Raw genomic sequence first — 24,443 nt, 5'->3', positions numbered from 1 at the left:
AAACATGGTAAGAGTTTCAAAGAAAATGGCTGGCTTGACTCTGAAGATATTTTGTTTCTGTTTTCCCTCACGAAACCCCCAGGCGCTCCCCTGAAAACTTAAATTTGGTGTCAGGCAGCACTAGTTCGGTAGAACTCTAGTTGCTGGGCTCTTCATTTAAAACTGCCACGGCTAGGGTATTCGCGTACTTCCACTATATCCTCGATCCTTCACGTCACCTTTCTAAAGAATTTCCCAGGTACCCGCGCGGGGCTAGGCCGACTAGGCGGCTTCAGGCTCCGCCCCTACCGGGACCTGCTCTCAACCCAAAGACTCGGCCCGAGGCTGAAGAAAAGTACTTTCCGGTTTCGCGATTGGCTCTACTCACGCGAGAAGAAAAGTCGGCCGCAGTCGGCCGAACGGTGGCTTCGGTGAGGAGAGGGGTGTGGCCCCGAATCAAGAAGTCCTCGGGAGGGAGGGAGGGAGGGGCGGGGTCGCGCGCACCGGCGTACGCATGCGCGCACGCAGCTGGTCGGGCTGAGTCGGGAGGGCAGGGGGCGGCGGCGGCGGCGGCGGCTACGGCGGCTACGGCGGCTACGGCGGCGGCACAAGAAGCTTCGTGATTTCTGCGGTCTGGGCGGTGCGGGGCCGCGCGGGTGGCCATTGGAATAGTAGGTACGGTTAACCGGTGCGGAGCCATTGAGACTTCCTGTCTCCCTTGCCTGAGCTCTTCGGTCCCTGCTCGTGTGGCAAACCCTGGGGACGCCAGGTCACCCTGCCGCCCCGGCCCTCCCGCCGCATTTCAGGTAGGAGCTGCGGGTTCCCGGGTGCCCGTTGCCCGCCGCGGCCTCAGCCTTGACCGGTATTACCAGGGCAGAGTCCCGGTACCAGGCGTGCCCGCCCTCTCCCGCGACAATAGCGCTGTCCTTGCTTTCGCGCCCTGTGGGGCCGGGCCGAGCTGACCTATGGGGTGGGCCGGGGAGACAGCGGGTTCCCGCCTCAGGTGTGGCCCCGCTCTGGGCCTAGCGAGTGGGACCCCACGGTGTGCTCCCGCACGCCACGCACTTCGGCGAGGCTGTATCGAGGTGCCGCCGGCCGGTTAGAGATTGGCCCAGTAAGCTCCTGGCGGGTGAGGGACCACCTTGACTTGAAATGTTTCGAGAGGGGACCCTGAAGAATGCCTTGGTCACTGTGGCCTGTGTTGAAAGTTGGAGGCTCTGGAGTTGGTTCTGTTTGGACCAATAGTAGGATGGGTGGTTTGTGATTTTTCTCCTTAAGTAACGAGAGAGCCAAGCTCTCTGAGCTCTGGTAGGTGGTTGGCTATTAGGCAGTGAGCGGCGGTAGTGGTAATTCTTATGAGATTTAATTGTATTAAGGTATGTTTTTCCAATACCAGCCTCAAACTCAGAAGACCTCTGCTTTAATAGTTTAGTAAGATTTTCATTCTATTCTTATATACATATGGTTGCAAATATGCTCGCCCTGAAAGCTACATACTCTCTTTTAAGCCAGTATTAATTTTGTAGGCATAATGGTTATGAAAGCTTCTGTAGAAGACGATGATTCAGGATGGGAGCTCAGTATACCAGAAAAGATGGAAAAAAGCAATACAAACTGGGTGGACATAACTCAAGATTTTGAAGATGCTTGTCGAGGTGAGTTTGAATTTTTGGATTAGAAGTTCAGAATATGGGAAAGCGTAAAAAAAAAATCTTGATTGTGATTTCTGCATTGTCTCAGTAAATCAAATCAATAGGTAAGTGTGGTTTATTTAACTTTGTTAACCACGCTTACTCATTCTCTATCCTATAGTTTTAGCTTTCATTTAAAACCAGTGTACATGTAGTATAGCGTTAAATACTGATGCTGATGCAATTTCTTCTATTAGAATTTTATAACTTTTTAAGTAAAGGTTAGAAAGTATATAGCAATAATTCTGAACTGTAGAAACGGATTGTGTGGCCCTAAAGACGGTAGTAGTGTATATTTGAAGTTTGTAAATGATCAGATTATGTCATTCCCTGCTTAAGATCCTCCAGTGGCTTCCTGTTGCATATAGAATATATTCCAACTTTTTCTCCTTGGCCTATATTATCTGGTGCCTGCCTACCACTCAGGCTTCTTCTTCTTCTTCTTCTTTTTCTTTCTTTTTTTTTTTTTAAATCTTCACTTGAGGATATGCTTTCTGATTTTAGAGGGGGCGCAGAGAGAGAGAGAAATATCAACGGACCAGCTGCCTCTCCTGTGCACCCTGACCCTGTGAACTGCCCGCAGCCCAGGCATGCATCCTGACCTGGAATCTAACCTACAACCTTTCAGTCTACTGGACGATGCTCCAACAAACTGAGCCACATTGGTCAGGGCTCAGACTTCATTTTTATATCACTGGCCCACTGAACTCATCATGTTAGTTGTTATCTTATTATCTCATTAAACACTCCAAGGTGGTCCCCTTGCCTTTGCATGCTTTCTTTTCCATATCTTAAATTACTTTGCTCCAGGCCTTCACGTATCTCATATGTCCCTGACCGCTTAAATGTTATCTCTCAAGTGAGGACTTGTCAAACCAACCAACCTAGGCAAATTCACCCCTTCATTCTTTTCTATCCAACTCCAGCTCAGTTGAATCTCCCTGTTTTATTCGCTTCATAGCACTTACATACTGTCAGAAATCATCACTTTCAGTTGTTGTTTATTGTCAGCCTCACCCACTGTAATGTAAGCTCTGAGTGTAGAGATCTTGTCAGTAACCCTAGCACACAGAACATTTCCTGGCATATTGTGAGTTTGATAAATGTTTGGGCATAAATGATTGGAGAAATGAGCATGTTTGGTTGAGGAGAAAGAGCCTTACTGAGGTGCGAGATTGAAGATAAGAGAACGGATCAAAGATATAGTGAACTTTAAGAAAGGACTGGATCAAAAACATGGTAAAGAAATTAACTTGGGGTGGGGAAGAACAGGGACATACTGAAACAGGAGGAAACGAGGTTAGGATGGTGAAGATATAGGTATATTTCTAAATGGATGGAGAGGAATGGTGGAGAGATTCACACCTTGATGGCTTCTATATTAGTGAACAAGAAGGTTAGGTCTATGGTGATGGTGAGGTGGAGTGTGTTTAGAACAGTGCTCTTAAGAAGAGGAGTGAAGACTTGGAGCATCTGCAGGTAGAAAAGGGAGGCAGTTGAGGTATAAGCAGAATGATAAATCATGTGCTTATCCTTCAACTGTTTTAAAATGCATATCCAATTAAAGTATGCCTAACAGAGATAGTGTAAAGAACATTAGCCTGGGAGTTGGGTGACTGCCCATATATGCCTACCCAAGGGCGAGAAAGAAGTGTAAGTTACAGTGTCATTTTGGTGCTCAGAAATCTTAGATTATAAAGTGGCTCGTACCTATCATCTTGCACTGATTTTACATGTGCTATATTAGAGGGCCATCATATATGGCTTAAAGTGGGCTTAAAGGAGTGATTGAGATTTTCTTTAAGGGAATATAAGGGAATTATTCTAGACTGACATGAACCTTTAGAGCCAGATAAAGCTTTTATGTTTGAGGAACAGTGAATAATTCTGAGTCTTCATGGAAGGAACCTAGAGTAGGAGATACGGGTTAATCTTACTTTGATGTGGACTGAGAGAAGGCAGTATGCCAGTTTGTTGCCAACATTAAACCATCCTATTAACTCTTCCATAATTAGCTCTTGCAGTCTCTCAGGTGGCAGAAATGTGAGGTATGTATCTTGAAACTAAAAAGTTGATACTAGAAAGTTGATACAGAATTAATCTTCCTTTACAGGTAGATTAGGAGTAAAGGCTGTTGACAGATCTTGAACCTGTGGTATTAATAATTTGTTTTCCCCTCTTGAAATAATCAGATGTATTGCCTGGATTATAGTTTAGACTTTCTGAAAACTAAATTCAAAACACATCATTACATCCTTTTTCTTTAACTACTGCAGTGGTTTCTCCTGTTTGGTGACAGTATGATGGCATTTAGCTAAACTTTGGTGGATTTTGGGTGGGGGGGTACAATAAAATTATTTGCATATGGATGGCAGTGTTTTACGTGTACATTTCTCTTCCTTTTAGTGGCTCTTCAAAATCCTCTGAATCAGATTCTAACTTTTATCATTTATTTTTTATTAGGCAGATGGCACACATTCCCTCCACATTACCTATAACTGACATCGAGGCTCTTGTTTTTTTCTTTCCAAATTACTTTGAATGTGTGGTGCCATCAGTTATTTTGCCTCATATATAATAATCTAAGGAACAACTCTGAGCTTTGTTTCTCTAGGAAATCTTGCCTAAAATAGTCTCTGTTTTTTATCTTCCATGTGGTTGTCTATATTTAGGTGCTTTCTAAATTACAAACCCGCAGCTTAGAAATTTCACTTAAACATAAATAATCATGAAATACATACTGCTCCTGCTTTTTCTGCCTACCAGATTCCATTCTTCCACATGCTCTCTGGATAGCCAACAATCTCTCCCATGATGTCTAGAACCCATGGATGGCTATCATTTCCATTTTTTTTTTAACCTCTAATCTAGGAGAATATGGACCCATCTCACATCCCATTTTCTTATCTCTTTGATGGTTTAGGTTAATTCTTAGTCAATCTTTATTCCAGATACCATTGTTTAAGACCCTCTTTTCCATCCAGTTTCTTCAGCTCTTGCTTAATACCTTTTATTGCTTTTTCTTCCCTCTTTTAAAATCAAGGTTGCTTGAGCTTTTTCTTTCTCTTCCTTTCTGTTTTGTCTTCTCTCACCGAGAACTTTTATAGGTGCTCGATATGTATTTATTTTAAGAATAAATTAATATCCTAAGGCCATGTTTCTTCAAACCAGAAAAATATCTGGATTTTGGACTTCAGAAGTTTGAGAAACACTGCATTACATTAAATGCTGTCATTTTGGGTGACTGCTTAGAACCAGCATAATTATTAACATAAGCTCAGGCACTGAAATTGTAGCAATATTTGATTATAATGTTATACAGATGGTCTGGAATATGTTTCTGTAATTTTTTTAAAAAGATTATCATTGAACTGATTACATAGCATTTAACAGTTATAGAAGAAGTATACTCATAGAATCCTGATAAAACTTTCATGGACTCTTTTGGTCTACCATCCTCATCTATGAACCCAAGTTTGAGAATCATTGTTCTAGGAATTTCATTATTTGTTAGAATTTTTTTCTAAGAGGAAAAAAGAAGGACAGGAATTATTTTGGTGAAAGATCTGGGCAACCCGTAAAGTATTTTTTAAGTGATTTTTGGTTTTAGGAATGAAAATTATGTTTTCCTTGTTTCATGCAATCAAGAATATTTTCAGTGGTGCGGCATATATTGGTTAGGCAGCTGGTAATTGTGGGTCACTGGTGGTAATTGTGGATGCACTGTTAATTGTGGATCACTTTAGATCATTGTTTCTCCACCAGGGGTGATCTTGCCCCTCAAGGGACATTTGCCAGTGTCTTGAGACAAGTTTGGTTGTCATAGTAAGTGGGGTGAGTTGCTCCTGGCGTCTAGTTAGAACACACCTTTAGGATACTGCTAGCCATCCATTGCACAGGACAGCATCTCACTTTCAGAGGTAAATGGTAAATCAGGTTGGGTTTTGGCATTCTACATTGCTGGATTTATTCTGGGGGGAGGACTGCTAAGAAACTACTTGTCTTTCTGTTTCCAGGTGTCCCCAGTTTTGTTGTATTATTAATACACTAGTTTTTCTTCTTTGGAATTTATACCATTCTTTAAAAAAATGAACTTTAGTTGTTTTAATGAGATTTCAGGAGGAAATTCAAAGCAGTTCCATGTGTTTAGTTGGCCACCCTCACCCAGGGGTAAACTGATTGATCTGTTAAAATATCACTATTATTAGGTTGGTCAAAAACTCCATTGCATTTTTTATGTAAAATAAAAAACACATTTTTCATTTTCACCAATAACTTTATTGATTTGGATGTTTTGAGTATGTCATTATCTCCTGCTGTTGGCTTCCAGTGATTAGAGGCGAGAGGAGCTGCTAAACGTCTTCCAATGCATAAGGCAGCCCCACAGCAAAGAATTATTTGGCCATAATGTCAGTAGTACCAAGAAACTTCGCAAACCACTTTTGACACATATGATCAGTAAAAGCAATAAAAGCACCTTCTCCATACACTGTATAAATTTTTTTGTGTGTTTCAGTTGCATTTTTACCTTTCTTGAAATAATAAGAGCATAATATGCCAGAAATGTGGATTTTTTTTCATCTTTAATATTAAAATGTCTGTACAAAAATTCACCGATTTTGATGTTTTCTTTAAATGCACACTGATATAACAGCTGTCAAAGTACAGTCTAACAAAATGGTTTCTAATGAAGTTAAAAGACAACTAAGCACTACTAGAGCCGTCTCATGGAAAAAAATGTAACGGACTTTTTGGCCAACCCAGTACAATGGCATTGGATTTCAGCTATATCATGGATTCAGTAGGGCCTTCATAGGATCCTAGCTGGGAACTCCATCATCATTTACAATGTTATGTGTGGAAATTATTCAAAGATCTGTAATACCAGTTAATAAATAATCTTCCCATTTAAAAGATGGTAAAATGTGTTTGCATAGTTGCATGTTTTCTGTCCTGTTTAGTGAATTTTCTTCAGGGAAATGATCATATGCTTCAGGTGGTCAGCACTGCTGCATACCCAGACTCCAGCCACAAGTTATGATTCATTGTTTATTTCCAAGGCAAATGGAAGTATGTTCTCAGTAAGATGTCATGAAATTCTGTAATTGACTAAATTAAGTTAAATTTTCTCTCGCAACACTTCTGTTCATGCCTAACAAGGGAGTGAGGATAAAATAAAAAGGTGGTTTATTATCAAGATTGTCCAAAAATTTTTGTATCTAAGTTTTTCCTTTGCTCTGAGTGGTTTAAGCTATATACTATTGCATCTACTTAAGTCTTTAACTTAAAATTAGAAGTAACTTTAAAAAAATAATTATGTTCACCTAGTTCAGTGGTTTGGTGTGATCCATGATCTGTGGGATCCCCAAGATTGTTTCATTGAGGAATGCTAGGTCAAAACTATTTTCATGGTAATAATGACATTAACTTACCTTTTGACTCTCATTCCTTTATTAGTATACAGTGGAATTTTCGAGACTCTATGATGTGTGATGATGTCATTGCCCTGCTTGCTCATGATAAATGTAAAACATTATCTTTCTTACTAAATTTTTTGAGAATTGCTGCCCATTTGGATAAGACTCAAGTTACTTACGTCTGTAGTGCTATACAAGATCATGATTCTATGTCCAGTCATTGGTCCTTCAGTGAGAGTGCTGATACTCTGCTTGCTTAGTGGGTAAACTTCAAAGCTTACTGCCTATGGTTTACTAGTGAATGAACTGATTAGTGGAGTTCTAAGGGACCTTACGAGACCATCATGGGACCATCTAGTTCAGCCCCTTGTTTTACTGATGAGGAAACAAGTCACAGAGTGAGTGACTTGCTTCTAGGTCTGTGCAGTGTTTTTATTTTAAAGTTCGGTGAAGCTACTTGGTACCCAAATATATCCTAAGTATATGATAGATTATGGTAGCAGTTCTTAATGTTTTTGGTCTCAGGACCCCATTATATTCTTAAAAATTACATTGTTATGCTCTTAATTATTGTGTGTGTGTTATATATAGGTATTTACTGTATTAGAATTTAAAACAAATTTAAAAATACCCATTTGAAAATGATAATAAACCCATTGCATGTTAACATGACATTTTTCTAATGAAAAATTAATGTATTTTCCCAAACAAAAAATAACTTGAGAATTGTTTTATATTTTTGAAAATCTCTTTAATGTTGGCATAATAGGGGACACCTGAATTCCATATTGGCTTCTGTATTTAATCAGTTACCACAGGTTTTTTGGTTGAAATATATGACGTAAATCTGACCTCACCAACTATGTAGTTGAAAGATGGATTAAACTTTTAGGTAATTGTGAATATTCTCCTTTGAATATTCCTTACAGGTGGTAGTTTCTTAAAGATTCATTTGTGGAATCTGAAGCCCTATCAGCGTATTTTTCATGCTCTGTTACATTAAAATCCATTGGTCTATCTTGAACTTTGATTGGATCTTTTATCCATACCAGTTTTGTAACATGCTTTGCCATTTGCGAAATATTCAATGAGTAAACAGATCCTCTGAATGTTGACTCATTTCATTATACAGTATTAAAAAGCACATTTGTTAATATCACTAACAATATAATCAGAAAAGTATAAGTATTAGGCAACTGTCAAGTTCACAGTGGCAAATTAAAACATTTTCCAAAATTTTAATTTTTGCTTGAAAGCTAAAGTTTTATTATTGGCAACAAACATCAGGTTTTTTTCCTTAGAGCAGTAAGCTTATTTCAAGAAACACACATTCTCAAGTCTGAATACCTGTGGTTTGTCAGTTCTTTCAAGTAAAAATGGTGTTCTGTGATAGTTGTGCAAGTACTTTCCTTGAGATAGCCTCTTACACAGGTATGCACTGGAAGTGTTAATATATACTTTCCATTTTGTTAAATAGAATGTTAAAAAGACATGTACTCAAAAGATTGGGATTTAATACGCTAAATCGGGGCCAACACTAGGGTAAACCAAGTAGGGCACCTGCAGTGCAGAATGAAAGGCCCTACGGAAATTGAGTGTCTCATTAAATTTTGTACCATAGGTGCCTTGCTGCATCTTAGTCCAGCTTCTGAGATTAATACTTTTTACTGTTTCATTGAGGACTTCTTGAGTGAAATCTTTTTTAAAGCTTTGTCATTTTTAACTGCACCTACATGGATTTGATTAATTCACTCTTTAGCTTGGGGTCACTGTCTTGATTTGTGTTTAAGCTACAACAGTTTTGTTCAACATTGCTTCTTTCCCCTCTTCACATTATTTGCATTATCTGCACAAATGTCAACACAGTGAAAAAGAATGTTTTATTATTTCTATGAAGATAATTTTAACGTCACAGACTTTTGGGTCCCCAGACCATCTTTGAGAACTGCAGTTATGTTCTATTATGTATGCTTTATTGTAGCTTATTGATATATGCCTCTCATTGATTTACCTGTTTTGATAGATGGAACTGTTAAAAATGATTGTTATTTAACTTGTGATGGCTTAGGAGGACTGCTGTTATTTAATTTAGGATTAGCTACAAAGTTCTGAAAACTGCCTGTTTGTACCTTCAGCAGGATTGGACCATCAATACTTAAGCTACTTAAAATGTCATGGTAGTGGTACCCCGCTTACCTGCTCATTGAAATCACCTGGAGTGCTTTAAAACCATTGCATAAACTCCACCACTAGTTGGTTTGGGGTGCTGCTTGGCCTTTGAAGTTTTTCAAAGCTCCCCAGATGATACTAATATGCAGCCACAGTTGAGAACTGCTCTAAAGGGGGTGGACACTGTTTTGGTTGGCTGTCTATGCAAGTTTTTCTATATTATTTACATAAAACATAATTTTAAAAAATAGTTGTAACACTGTTCCTGGGACATAAAGAGATTAGATTGACAACAGTTCATTTGTAAACAACTTAAGAAACAGTAATAACTTCTATGAAAAAGTTTATTTAGAATAAATACTAGTAATTTTTAAAAATGAGGTTGGTAATTCTAATTGGATTATTTTGGCCCTTGATGGATCATTTAGTCTTAAAAATTTAGTTTCCAGTTAGTATCTAAATATTCATTGTGTAGAAGGCATTATGTTTGTAATTGAGTAGAAATATTACAACTGTATCTTAGAAAATTAAGTTTAATGCAAGCACATTTTTCTGGTGCTAATATTTTGTTTCATTTTTTCGTGGCATTAAAAGTTAAATATGGTATTATTCAAAGGATTTTTCTGTTTCTTTTAGAATTAAAGTTGGGAGAACTGCTTCATGATAAGCTGTAAGTATTTGTGTCCTTTGAATAGTGTGGTATGATATTTCCATCTATTTTTTCTCATGTGCAGTAGTGTTCTTTGATGTCTGACTACTTTTACATTCAAAGCTATAAAAATAATTATAAATAGATTTTTAACCTTGGAGAGCTATTTTGAGGTAGCTGACCCTAGTTAAAATATGAAATGTTTATATCAGTGAAACTGTGACTTATGGTACTTTCCTTGAGTAATTTTAGTGACAAGTACATGAATTTTTGTGTTAAAGAAAGGTTATTTAATTGAAGTAGAAGTGTTACCAAGTTTAAAAGACTTAAATACATAGAATACTGTAGTTATTTAAAATATTATGATATTATACCATTGTGGGAATCAGGTCAGAAACAATTTGTGGGGTCAATTTTTTTATTTGCAGATTTGGTCTTTTTGAAGCCATGTCTGCCATTGAAATGATGGATCCCAAGATGGATGCTGGCATGATTGGAAACCAAGTTAATCGAAAAGTTCTCAATTTTGAACAAGCTATCAAGGTAGTCACCATTGTGCTTTTTGTGTTTTATAGTTATTCATATTTTAAAATTTTCTGATACTAATGGAAATGAAACAGCGTATTAACTTAAAGTATACTTTTCTAATAGTATCTCAAATATATAAACAAGAATGTTATAATCTTTATTTGTCTCTTTCTATTGAAATCTAAAAATTATTTAAGATCTTCAATAAAAGTTAAATTTGTGTGTGTGTTTTTAAAATTAATCTTTGAAAACTTCTGAGTATATATTCAAATACCAGGGTAATTCGCTTAGGGATTAAATTTTGCTTAGGGATTAAATTTTACTTATTAATGTATTAAGTAAAATGCTTGTGGCAATAAATCTGAAATTTACTCAGAGAATTGATTTAGAGAATTGATTTAGAAATACATTCATAGTTACCACAGAGTTTAATTTTGCATATTTTATGAAGAAAGATTTGCTAAGTAAGTGGATATTGTAAACAAAATTTACAAGTAGTATAGTTAATTTAAGGGAAGTGTTTCTTAAAATGTTTATTCTTTGTAATTTTTGATTCATTAAAATGATTTCACATTTATTAATGCTTAAAACTAATTTGAACTGTGCTTTTAAAATAATTGTTGATTTAGCTTTTTATTTCTTTATAAAGCCTTTTATGTTTCAAATGAGACTTTCACTTTTCTTACTGAAAACCTGTTTTAGATATATGTTTAAGAAAACAAAGTTAATTTGGCATCTTAGTTTTTATCAGATGATGAGAGTTTTCTTAGAATTGTGCTTCTTAAATAATTTTTGAAAGACAAAATGTATGGATTTGATACAGCATTTGCAAAATGCTAATGTGTATAGGTTTAAAAAAATTTTTTATGTGTCATATTTCCCCTCCTTTTTAGGATGGTACCATTAAAATTAAAGACCTCACCTTGCCAGAATTGATAGGAATAATGGATACATGTTTTTGCTGTTTGGTAAGAGTTAAAGTAACACTATTAGTTAACTTTAAAATTATGGCTTACCTTTATCTTTAAATTTAAAAGTATATACAACAATGTTGAGTATGAAATATATGTACTGTTTGGCCTAGTAAGGTATACATAAAAGCAGCAGGCCAAGTGTGCTATAGGAAACAGCATTTTATCTTCCCGTCTGGTGATTTTAGATTCTCATTTTGTGGGTGAAGGAGGTATTTTCTTCCAAATGAAGATAATAATGTAGCCATTATCCTAAGTACCTTCTGTGTTTTCAAGGTATCCAGGGAAGCAAATCCGTAATTGGAAGTCCCATAAATAAGCATGGAACTGAAACAAAGGATTGGCTTTGGAGAGAGATTTTTCTAATCTAGAGTGAATTGTAGTAAACTGGCCATGTTTTGAAGACAAAGAAAATTTTTTAGTGCTTTATATATGCTGGATAAATTGTTTTCCCTAAACAATGTTGGTTAATTCTGGCAAAGTTCTCATTTACTACCTGTTTTCTTTTTTTGCCTAATTTCTAACCATCCTTTTTTAAAAAAGTTTTTAATCATTGTCCTTAGAAATATGCAAATTTTATTCATTTGGTCAGTTAGTAAGTATTAATTGCCATTGTGTATGAAGTACTTCTATTAAATGTTTTACATGCATATTTTTCATGTAGGTCTAATGTCAGCTCTATTCAATATATGGTATCATCTTAATGCCTAGGATTACACTGCTAGGAAAGGGCGTAGCCAGAGTCCTGATCCTGATCCTGATCCTGGTCCTTCTTCCTCCAAAACTGCCTCCTTCCCTCAAAGACACCTTCTTTCTTTATCAGTTTACCATCCCAGTAGAATAGGACAAATGGAGGGAGGAGGGAAGGTTTTTGTCAAAGCTGAACAATGATTGTGTGATACTTCTTGGGACTGTATCTAAGAGTTTGGTCTGGAAAGTCTTCTGCACACCGGTAATATAAAATATATTAATTGTAGTGATTTTCATTTGCATTTCTCATTTGTAATGCAGCACTGTGTGTCTTGCTCTATTGCATGATTATTGGACTTAGTGTAAAATATAACTATATAAACTTAGGTAAAATTATTTATACCCTCTGACTCTGTTTCTTTACATGTAAAAGGAGAAAAATACCACCCTCCTCAAAGTGTTAGGGAAAATGAGATAAGATATGTGGAAAATACCTAGCATAGCAATTAGGACATAATAGTTACTCAGTTTTGACTGCTATAGGTATTACCACCTTTAAGCTCCTGGTACCTGACCCATTGTAAATACACGGTAAAATAGTGTTGAATGACTATTTCTGTGTTTTTGAAAGATTTCTCAGGTTGCAGGTATTGAATTAGAAATGGGAGTTGGGGGCAATAAAACCATTGTATAGTTTATTGCAGTAATCTAAGTGAAATATGATGCCCTTTACTGGGTTGGGGTATTAAGGATAAAAAGAGGAGTTAAATGAGTGGTGAGGGACCTGGTTAGTTCTAAAATCGTAACTTCCCTAGTTTACGGATTTTTATTGATTACATGTGGAATTAATTGCTTTTGGGTTCTCTATTTGGATGCACTCTAATTTCATTAGTCTCTAAATATATTACAAATTGGATTATATATAAGAATGCTACCCCGGAGGGGGGTGGGGGGAAGAATGCTGTCCATATTTATATCTTTCAGCTAATCATATTTATGGTATGTGACTCTTGAAAGACTTTAGTCAGTGAAAGTGCTTTCTGATTTTTTTGTCTTCCCTGACCTTTCCTTTACTCACCATTTAAATCTTGTGATTAATATTATATGTATATGGGTCTGTGGCATTCTGGTCTTTGACTGTTGGATCAGCTTAGTCTTTGCAGACTCTGTGTCACCTTAAACACATACATTCTTTTATTTATTTTATAGATAACATGGTTAGAAGGCCACTCGTTGGCACAGACAGTATTTACATGCCTTTACATTCATAATCCAGACTTTATAGAAGATCCTGCCATGAAAGCTTTTGCTCTGGGAATCTTGAAAATCTGTGACATTGCAAGGGAAAAAGTAAATAAAGCTGCTGTTTTTGAAGAGGTAAGATCTTGTAATATAAGAATTCCTGAAGCTCATTGACTACTTAATTCACGTGATATATTTAAATGACTTTATGATACATATTTTTGTAACATGTATAGTTAAGAAACGATTTTTAAAACTGATGCTATTGCTTTTTATAAATATATATTGGCTAAAGTAATCCATTTCTCTCTAAGAAAGGACTTTAATCTTAGTGTATGTTCTTTCTGTCAGTACCATTCATTGAGTATCCATTATGTGCAGAGTACTTTGTTCTGGATATTGTAGAGATTCACAAAGGAAATAGAAGAGCTAGCCTCTGCTCTCCAGTCTCTTACAAGTTAAAACACAGAAGCACTTTACTTTCAGTCTTTGGATAAGTGGGAACTAAGGAAAACAAAGGTATGAGGAGGAGGAGTATTTTAGGGCAGTGATTTTCAACGTTTTTCATTTTGTGGCACATGTAAACTAATTACTAAAATTATGTGCCACATCAAAAAATACATTTGTTGCCAGTCTGACAAAAAAATAGGTATAATTTTGATTCATTCACACCAGATGGCTGTTATTATGTTGGCTCTAATCATTTTTTTATTTGACAATCTAAGGGAAAACAGTTCAGTGCACCTGATTAAATAGTCAGGTATTATATGTTTTAAGAATTCATGGGGTACACTGATTAAAAATTTTTGTTTAGGGTATAAACATTTTCCTCCAGTTAGTATAAGCACATCACCCTGAGGAAGTGTTTTGAGTTATAGACATAGATTTTATTTCTCCTTATAGAAAATAAGGTTTCAGATGCTGGTCATTTTAAAGGGAAATGTGATAGCATTTGAGGTTATTGATAACTGATTATTTAATTCTTCCTTTTGTTGAAACTGGTAAGTTTCTTTTTAACATTGCTGTTGATCCAAAATAAATACCTTAGGCTCCTACAGTGGCCCAGTGTATAGTATGTAAAGCTTTTCTAAATGAATGTTACGTGTGTGAGTAATTAAATATATATCTAGCATGATTCTTCACATTTAAATGTATGGCTTGTGAGTTGTTTATGAAATACCATTTACTTTTTATACACTTATTGATTATTTAGCTACATATTTGAATTGACATGGGTGTCATTAAAGAAAATCTAATCCATTAGGTGGAATTTTTTAAAAGATTAATAAATGAGAAGAGAAATACAAATTATTTTTAATAATTACATTCTCAGAGTACACCTGAAGGACATCAGAAATCAGTGGGGCAGAGAAATTATTCATTTAACAAGTCATACTGGAGCAATTGATTATCACCCTTGAAAATTAACTCATTTTACATCTGCCTTAGATCCTTTGGGCTGCTATAACAGAATACAATAGACTAGTTGGCTTATAAACAACAGAAATTTATTTCTCACTGTTCTTGAGGCTAAGTCATCTAAGATCAGTGTCTAGTGAGGGCCTGCTTTCTGGTCCATAGACAGCCATCTTTACACTGTGTCCACACATGGTGGAAGGGGAGAGGGAACTCTCTGCAGTCCCTCTTACAATGACACCAAACCCATTTATAAGGTCTTGGGCTTTAGGAGCTAACATGATTTTGGGTGTTTTTTGGGGGGAGGGTGTTGGTTAGCAGCAAAATAAATTGCAGATAGTTGAAATATTTTAAGTGTTAAATCTTCTTTTTTTAAATAGAAAGATAGTTGCCCTGGGCATATGGCTTGATTAGAACATCATTCCATAAGCCGAAAGGTTGGTGGTTCGATTGCCAGTCAGGACACACGCCTTGCTTGCAGGTTAATTGCTGATTAGGTGTATGGGAGGCAACCAGTTGATGTTTCTCTCTCACATGGAGTATCTCTTTCTCTCTCTTGTCTCTTCCTCTCCCTCTCTCCCCCCCCACAACCTCCCTGTCATCTCTCTCTAAAATCAATTTTTTTAAAAATCAGAAGATAGTTCACAAAATAAAATAGTTTTTAAACATAAGAAAAGATAATCTTAATTAAGAGAAATGCAAATTAAAAGCATGAGATACTATTTTTTACCCATTATTAGCAAAGATTAGATGTTTTTATACTACGCCATGTTGAGGATGGGAAAAACACTCAACGAGCTGGGTGTGTATGATATGAATGGTCATAGTTTCCCCTCTAAACTTTTCCAATTTTCCAGATAAATTTACCTCAGTTTTATAATGAGAAAAAAGTTGATTACCTAGTCAAAGTCCTTAAGAGGTGTGGTAATGAATAAATGAGAATGACAATCATTTCTTTGAAATGGATGCTTCTCAAATTCCTAAGTGCTGGTGTATTTTGTTCTCAGATATGTCTTTGTTTTGTTTTAACTCCTGAACTGGATACATTTTCAGCTGCCTAAAGACGTTTCATTTTTAATATCTTGCTCACCCATGCAAAATGGAAACCATAGTTTCACCCCTTAAACCGCTCTCCCTCTTATATTCTCTGTACTGCAAAAATGGTATCTATTTGCTTACTTATTTTTTTAACCTTCTACATCAAGCTTCTTTTATTTTTATCTTGAATCTAGGCACTTTTTGTTTCTCTCTCTCATTGTTCCTGCTTTAGTTCATATCTTTGTTAGCATTAGGTTTAGGCAGAACTCTTCCTTCTGGCCCAGTCTTTCCTTGTAGTTCATTTTCACTTGACCCTCTTAAAAATAGATAATCTGGTCATGTTCAAGTTTGCTATTTAAAAATTTCCCCTGGGGTATGTGTTTTAATAAAAGTGATAATACTTGTACATACCCAAATAGTCCATGAATCTATTTGTGATTCTCTGCTCTTTCTTATCCATTCTGTATTAATATTTGATTCTTCTAGCTTTTTTAAAAAAGCTGTACATATTTAATGTGTAATAGTTGATGAGTTTGGAGATAAATACACACCATGAAACCAACACCACAATCAGTACCATTAACATATCCATCACATCCAAGTCCTCTCACCCTCTACTTATTTACTTTTGTGTTATAAGATCACTTAACTTAAAGTCACTCAATACATAGCAGTTTGAACATAATGGTGCTATAAAAAAATTCTTTTTTTAAATTTTTTTTTTTAAGATTTTATTTATTTATTTTAGACAGACGGGAAGGAAGGAGAGAGAAAGAGAAACATCAATGTGTGAGGGATACATTGATCTGTTACCTCTCACATGCCCCATACTGAGGACCTGGCCTGCAACCCAGGCAAGTGCCCTGAACCAGGAATTGAACTGGCGACCTTTTAGTTCACAGACCAGCTTTCAATCCACTAAGCCACACCAGCCAGGGCCACATTTTTTTCTTTTTTTTTTAACTTTATTTTTGTTGACAATATTACCGTAATCTTCTAGCTTTTTCCTACTATTATCATGTTCCTGCATAATAGATTTACATTCTAATTTCTGGATTTAGGGATTTAGCAGCTTTTAGCTGTGGTATATCAGCACATCTTTAGCAACTATTTAGCATTCATACATTATCCCCTCTCCTATCCCAAATAGTCATTCAGTTTTTGGTTAAGTCATCATTCATTGCTGAGATTATGATTATATAAATATTAATGACAGATGAGCCAGAGTGGTATATGCCTACATTTTCTTTCTCATACAGATTTTTGTTTTTCTCTCCCTGGCATATTGTTCAGCTGACTCTGAGTATATTATTCTCTTTCATTATTTCATACCAGTGCACAGGATCCTTTCTGGCTTTTATGCCTTTTCTCTCTCTTTTTTTCCCAGGTTTTAAAATTTTTTAATTGCACATTCTAATAATTAAAATCATTTTAACAAACAGAAATGGCACTCTGATTAAAATGCATTTTACAGCCTGCAGGACACCTTGGACCAGCTTGGTTTTTATTCCAGATTTCACTGTCGTCCCACCCAGCTTCTTCCTTCATCAACATGCAAGTTCTTTTCCTTCCCTGCCAACCGGAGGGGCAGATGGGAGAGGCAGGTGTCGCCTTCATTGTCAGTTTTCTGATGTGAAAAGGGGTAGCACAGTCATTTACATTGATCCAGCCTCTTTTCATCTTACAAAGTTAAACCTCTAAAAGAAGTAAAATTAAGAGGACAGTACTTGTGGAATGTATAGTGTATATTGACGGTGTGGACCCTCATTACAATTTGCTTGCTTGCTTCTCTTGTTCAGTTGTTTCTTTTGAAGACAGTGGCTTTACTTTTGCATTTCTGCCTTCAGTTTTGACTTACTGAATTTCTCAATCTCAGCTATATCGTGTTTATCAGACATGGTTGCAGAGGAAGCATTTTGGAGGTCAGAAGTCCCACATAGGTCTCACACAGCCAAAATCAAGGTACTGGAGGGCTGTGCCCCTTTCTAGAGGCTCTAATGACAGGTCTGCTTTCTTGCCTTTTGTTGTGAGAAGCCTTCTGCATTCCTTGGCTTGTGACTCCATCTTTAAAAAGCCAGCAGCACTGCATAGCTTTGATACTTCCCTGCAGTTACATTTCCTTCTGGTTCTCCTCCTGCCTCTTCTCTTTTACTTACCTTTTTAGGAAAAGTCCTACTTATCTTTAAACTTGGATCCCACTCTTGTGACTTGCCCAGACAGACTTTAGATTTCTTTTTTGTCCTTATCACATTCTTTCTGTTATAGCTAGTATCTGCACATACTGGTTTGCATGGAACAGTTCTACTTGACACCTTTTGTCTGGGTGTGATGATTCTCTTCTACTCTTAAGAGCATACCAGTTTGAATGATAATGGTGTGGTCTACCCCTCCTAATCTACTCACTTGCAAAGTCTTGATTCAAGCTTGCTGCCTTTTAATTGCTACCACTTTCTTACTTACTCTGATTCTCTTACTGCACTGTCCTTCACTTCTATAGAGACCTTCAATTTATGGATGCTGGTACTTTATTTTTCTCTGTAACTCTCCTCATTCCTCATTTCCTTGATCCAGTGCTGAATTCACTCTTAACTCCCTTGCCCCTTTCATCATGTGTCACTTATCTGGCAAGGCCCCAACCATCTGCCTACTCACTGCTTCTACCCAAACAGCAGAAAGCTGCTAGAGAAAATCCTTATCTTTGTGTCTGTTCTCACCTTAATTTTAGGACTGCAAATCCCAGATAGGCACTCAACAATAGCGACAGTCTTGCCCTATAACTTGCTGTAGTGAACTTGCTTTTCCAGTCCCTAAGGTGACTTTTCCATATCTCTTCTTCTCAAACCTCTAATGCTATCCCTTCTCTCTATCAACTTGCTTTGTACCTTAATGAAATATATGGAATCATACATAATTAGAAGTACACCATCTTCTATCACAAGTGCTCACCTGTGTTGACACCCATGTACTCCGCCTTCTATCTTGTGAAAACTTAAGGTATCCCTATGGCATTCGGAGTTCATCCCCTCCACTTGTGTTCTAGACTCTATTCTCTCTTGCCTAATGCAGTTATTAACCCTTCCTTTGTATTGCATTACTAATGTTCCCTTCACTACTAGATTATTCTTTTTGGCATATAAACATGCACTAATATCACTCTATTTAAAACATCAGTTCCCTTTACCCTGTGGTTCCTTATATTTACAATCTCATTTTTCTGCTACCCTACACAAAAAAATTCTTGAATGAGCTGTTAATCCTTATTTTACTCTCCTTCAGTCTCTTCTTGCCTACTTGGATATTCTTCAACAGAACATTCTTTTCTGCCACTACAGAGAAACTGTTGTTAACAAGGTCTTCAATGATATCTATCTTGCTAAATCCATTGTTCTCACCCCGCCCTCTTTGAACTGTCAGCATCATTTGACCCAGTTGATCACTCTTTCAAATACTTTCTTCTCATCTTCCAGATATAGCCCTATCTTAAATTTCTTCCTCACTTACTCAATTTCCTGGAATACTCCTGGACTTACTTTCTCCTCTATACCTTCTCCTTCTGTTGATTTCCTCTAGTTTTGTGTCTTTTAGTACCAAGTATATGCTGATGAAACGCAAATTATATATATCTAGTTCTGATTCCTCCCCTGACTTCCAGACTCAAGCAAGTAGCTGTCTTTGGTTACGTGGTTAACCAAAGAAATTGCAAACTTTATGTAACCAAAATTGTACTCCATTTCTGCCCTTAATCCTGTTCCTCCCTCAGTCTGCCCCATCTCAGTGAATTGTACTATAATTTACCAGTTGCTCAGATCAAACACCGAAAAATATTTCTTGGTTGTACAATTTACCTCATACCCCATATTCAGTCCTTTGGCACATCATGTTAGCTTTACCTTTTAGATACTGACTTCAGTGTCATTCACTTTTAACTTCTCATTTTTAAACTTCTCACTTTTAGTTATAACCTCAGTGCAAATCACCATCAGCTCCTGCTTGGACTACTGGATTGTGTCCAGTTTCTGGTTTCACTTTGATTTTTGACCTTAAATCCACAAAGTTTTCAGAATAATCTTTCGATGGAAGCATCTGTTTACCCAACTCCTCTGCTTCAGCCCTCCAGTGACTTAGGTTAAATTCTTGTTATTAAGGCTTGTATTTATTACACAGACCTGTGATACTCTCTCAGACAAATGCTTTTCCTTAGACTCCTCTTGGCAAACTCACAGTTTATAGATGGGGCATACAGGTGGTTTCTGTTGTTGTTGTTTAGCTTCACAGTGTTGGACTACCTAGTTTTTTAAAAATTGGCAACATTTAAAGATTGTTGGACTACCTAGTTTTTAAAAAATTGGCAACATTTAAAAATTGGAAGATTTTACATTAAATTAGGTTTTTGTTCTGAAAAATTGGGGGACCTTACTACATTTACCTTGCATTGATTCATGGCCACAGTAGGGTAACTAGTAGCTGACTTCCTTTAAATGAAGTATATATTCTCTAGTTTGCTATGGTCTCCACTGTTTCCCGAGATATCTTGTAATGAGCCTTGTGTACTCAGGAAGTTACTGGCTGCTTATTACATTTATGGCCCTGGCCCTACAGTTAAGTCATTGTTCATTCACCAAATATATTTTGAAAAGTACTCTGTGCCAGGCACTATTAAATCCAGGAATAAAGTAGTGAATAAAGCAAAGCCCTTATCTCATGGATTATGCATTGTTTTAGACAGTCAGTGTGCAAGTAAACAAATACATGTATAATGTCAGGTGGTGATTAGTTTTATGAAAAATAAAGCAGGAGAAAGGGATAGAAACTGGGGAAGGGTGCTGTGTTAGCACGGGGGAAATTATTTTTATATGGGGAATTGACATTAGAACAGAGGCTGAATATAGTGGGGATGGAGCTTTGTAATTCTTTTAAAAAATATACTTTTAGGAGGTCAGTAAGTACAAAGGTCATGGGAAGAGATGTGTTTGATGTGTCTCAAGGACACAAGAAGGCCTGTGAGACTGCAGTACAATGAACATGGAAGAGGGTGGCGGGTAGGAAATGAGATTGGAGAGGGAAACCAGGGCCCCATGATGGGAGAGCTTTAGTGGCCATGATGGGCTTTTGGGTTTTCTGGGGAAGGAAACTAGGTTTTGAGAAGAAAATGCTGCAAAATGACTTACTTTAAAATAATCCCTTTGACTTCTGGTGGCAAATAAATTATAGCAGGGACAAGTGTGGGAACATGGGGGACCTGTCTAGAGACATCTATAGAAGTGGATGGTAGTGACTTGAGCTAGAGACAGTTGTGAAGGGAATGAGATACGGTTAGATTAGAAATTGAAGATAGAACCTACAGGGTTTTCTGATAGATCTGATATGGGCTGTGGGAAAATGAGAGAACGGGGGGGGGCGGGGGGGAGAGAGAGAGAGAGAGTGTGTCTGCGTGTGTGTCTGCGTGTGTAAACTTCACCTAGAGTGATAGCCTTACAGCTCTGTAACACCGAGTTTTTTGAGATGGCGGCGGGGGAGGAGAGAATTGAAATTAAGGACACAGTATTAGAGTATGGTGTTTAAGGATACAGTGGTAAGGAAAGGTTGGATGCTTGATAGCAATATTTAGACAAGCAGGCTGACATTCCACTACTGTTTTCTTATTAGTAAATAGTGATTTTGTAAGAGAAATATAAGGAAAGGTTTTGCTACTACTCAAGGACTTAATTATTCCTTTTCTCTTTAGGAAGATTTTCAGTCAATGACCTACGGATTTAAAATGGCAAACAGTGTGACAGATCTTCGAGTTACAGGTAATACCGTTTAACAAGATAATTCACAAGTTTAATGTATGGATTTGTTTCCTTTTCACCTCATTGACTGTCTTTCTAGGCATGCTAAAAGATGTAGAGGATGACATGCAAAGAAGAGTAAAGGTACATAAATATTTTCTCCTTTCTTTCGTTTGGGGTTTTGTTTTCTTCTAAATGGCATGCTAACTTTAACTAGGTACAAATAGCTAATGTAGGTAGGATCATCAACTTCCTTTGTGTATGCTGTGCCTTTATGGTAATGAGTTTAAGGCTGTTATAGGAGTTTCTAATAGGTTAATATTACTTTCAGGTATTGAAAACCCTTAGTTTTTTAATTTTGGTCCAATGTATTAGAATTTTTGTATGCTATTTTAAGAGTACCATAATACCATAGAGTTTTAAGTTACTCCAACAAAAGGACTGTCTTCATCTTTTATCTTTAATAGCTAGGAGAGTGGTTACAGCACATTGGAAAAGCTCAGTAAATGATGGTATCCTAAATCTGGTAAAAGCCTCCTATGAATGACATCCTTCAGCCAAATGATCCTGATGATTTGGTTCCCATAGAGGTTAAAAAAGGAAAAAAGTTAATATATCTACTATTTTTTTTCAGTTGTATAACACAGCATGGTTGTCAAAGCAGTTTTACCTTGTCTTATTTGATAGTAACAATTGTTCATTGGATTAGACAATAAAATGCACACAGTGCCCCACATTTAGATGAGGAAAATATAGCTCAAAGAAGTTTAGTAACCTGTCTGAGTCTTAAGGGCATGCCACTAGCCAGTGCCACTCCAGTGCTAGAAGCCAGGTTTTCTACAACGTCTTTCTAGAATTTTATCAAAATAGTCAATCATGTATTACTCATGTATTAAGACATCTTACATTTTAGTGCAGAACAGGTCAATATTTACTACGTGACTTAATTTTTACCATGTGATTTCTTTTCCTGGCAGGGTTAGTTTTAAAAACATCAGGAATTTCAATGAGTAGATCTTTTTAAAAGAAAGAAGTACTGTGTGCCATGTGCTTTTACTTATATTATTTTACTATTTGCTTTTGCTGTTTTTAATACCTTACTCTTTTGTGTAATCTTTGTAATTTATATCAAGATTAACTTGCTGTATATAGTATTAATAGGAGGGAAATAAATACTAAATACAGTTTCTTTTCTCCCTCAGACATTTTTAAAAATAGATTCTTACAATAAAGTAATTTAATGCCTTTTTAATTTATAATTTATATTTATAAGTATATTTATAATTTAATGCTTCTGCAGTTTTGTGTTTGTTTTAATTCATCTTTTTTAAAATTTTAGAGTACTCGAAGTCGACAAGGAGAAGAAAGAGATCCAGAAGTTGAACTAGAAGTAATTGAACTTATTTTCTGGTAGATAATATCAGAGAAGTCTACCTCTTAATGTTGTAGTTTTATGAACTGCATTATAATTTATGGAAGCCCTTGTTAAGGTATTTCTTTAAAAATTGGACATTGCAAGGGATTTTATTTCCCTTGTATTTATTTTGACAGAATGATAATACAGCTCTTTCAAATTCATGATTTCACTGCTGAATCTTCAGTATTCCTATGAGGTAGGAAGAAAAAATGACTTTTTACAAATGGTACATCAAAGCTTGGCAAAACTCAAGAACTTGCACAGTATCAAATGTTGACAAACCTTTGTTGAGATCCTAAATTTTCTAATTCTGCTTAAAGTCCTTTTTTAAGATTCCTTTTTTAAATACTGACTATCAGTTTTAGAGATGATAGTGTAACTTTTCTAGTAGGGAAAAATCAGTCCTGTTGATACAGAAGCCTTATGTTTCTATTTCAATAGAGTAGACTTTGTTATATTTCCTGAAGCTCTTGTTTTCAGATATGTAAAGACTGAGTGAAGGTGTTTGTAATGTAGTAAGTTCTACACCGAGATTTAGGACTTAAAATACCATATTTTAAAAAGAAATTGTTTTGGCATACTTTGCATCTTTTAACTTTCAGTTCTTTATTTTTATTTATTTATTTTTTAGCACCAACAGTGTTTAGCAGTATTCAGCAGAGTGAAATTTACTCGAGTGTTACTGACAGTGCTTATTGCCTTTACTAAGAAAGAGGTAAGGGCATTTACTGTAATATTTCTATTTTTGTGGGGCATTTTTTGTTTTCTTTTTGGATCGAATTCTTTATTGAAGTAGTTCTGAGACTTTCATTGAAATGCCTCTGGTTGCAAATATACAGCACTCAACATTGGGTACTTTTACATCAGAGGAGCCCTGATGATTTTCTCAGAAAGTCACATGAATTTTACATTCTGCTTCATAACATCCATGTATGTTGTTATAAAAATACGGTGGTTATATGTTATGAATTGAAAGAAAGTAAAAATGACAATTTTAGGATGTTTTCTTTCATTCCGAAAAAATTAATTAAGATTTGTGTAGACCCCAAAGTAAGCCCTAGATGTTGAATATTTGTGTGTGTGGGTGTGTACAATCTCAATCTCAGTTACAGACAAATTTTTGAAGAGCTAATAAGTGATGAGTAAAGAGTCAACCTTTACCATTGTTCTAACTCCTGTTTTTTCTGTTTTGTTTTTTTTCATCTTGATGAATGGGGAAGTAGAAATGTTGCTATTTTCCAGTTGGCTGCATCTCTCTCTTTTAAACAAAAGATTAATAGAATAAACCAGAAATTTTTTTAATCTTTTTAATGGCTCCTGCAAAATATGGGTAAAAAAATAATAATAATTTCTGTCCTAACAGGATCTGGACATCCTGTATTAAGTGAATAGTTTGTGAAAACTATAGTGTCATTACAACAAACGTTTAACTTCATTATTGTTTATAGGATTTTCCTATTTAATG

General features: G+C 36.2%; 1 protein-coding gene across 3 annotated transcripts in view; it reads left to right on the top strand.

Moving 5' to 3' along the window:
* Positions 1 to 387: 387 nt before the first annotated feature.
* Positions 388 to 24,443, top strand: part of NAA35 (N-alpha-acetyltransferase 35, NatC auxiliary subunit) — a 53,807-nt gene continuing 29,751 nt past the window's right edge. Inside the window, exons 1-10 of one of the 3 annotated variants that reach the window (XM_054582951.1) lie at positions 388 to 410; positions 1,506 to 1,634; positions 9,893 to 9,926; positions 10,334 to 10,448; positions 11,327 to 11,401; positions 13,304 to 13,471; positions 21,516 to 21,582; positions 21,662 to 21,705; positions 22,901 to 22,951; positions 23,610 to 23,693. In XM_054582951.1, the coding sequence (XP_054438926.1) occupies positions 1,511 to 1,634; positions 9,893 to 9,926; positions 10,334 to 10,448; positions 11,327 to 11,401; positions 13,304 to 13,471; positions 21,516 to 21,582; positions 21,662 to 21,705; positions 22,901 to 22,951; positions 23,610 to 23,693 (762 nt within the window). In that variant the 5' untranslated portion in view covers positions 388 to 410; positions 1,506 to 1,510. Of the gene's footprint in view, positions 411 to 538; positions 786 to 1,505; positions 1,635 to 9,892; positions 9,927 to 10,333; positions 10,449 to 11,326; positions 11,402 to 13,303; positions 13,472 to 21,515; positions 21,583 to 21,661; positions 21,706 to 22,900; positions 22,952 to 23,609; positions 23,694 to 24,443 lie in introns of those variants that run through there. The other 2 variants (XM_054582950.1, XM_054582949.1) reach the window with 2 other exon arrangements.

This window comes from Pteronotus mesoamericanus, unplaced genomic scaffold (assembly GCF_021234165.1).
Source record: "Pteronotus mesoamericanus isolate MK-2021 breed Mesoamerican mustached bat unplaced genomic scaffold, CSHL_Meso_final contig_73, whole genome shotgun sequence".
Classification (NCBI taxonomy): domain Eukaryota; kingdom Metazoa; phylum Chordata; class Mammalia; order Chiroptera; family Mormoopidae; genus Pteronotus; species Pteronotus mesoamericanus.
The sequence above is the reverse complement of the archived record's forward strand: the minus strand, read 5'-3'. Positions and strand labels throughout refer to the sequence as shown.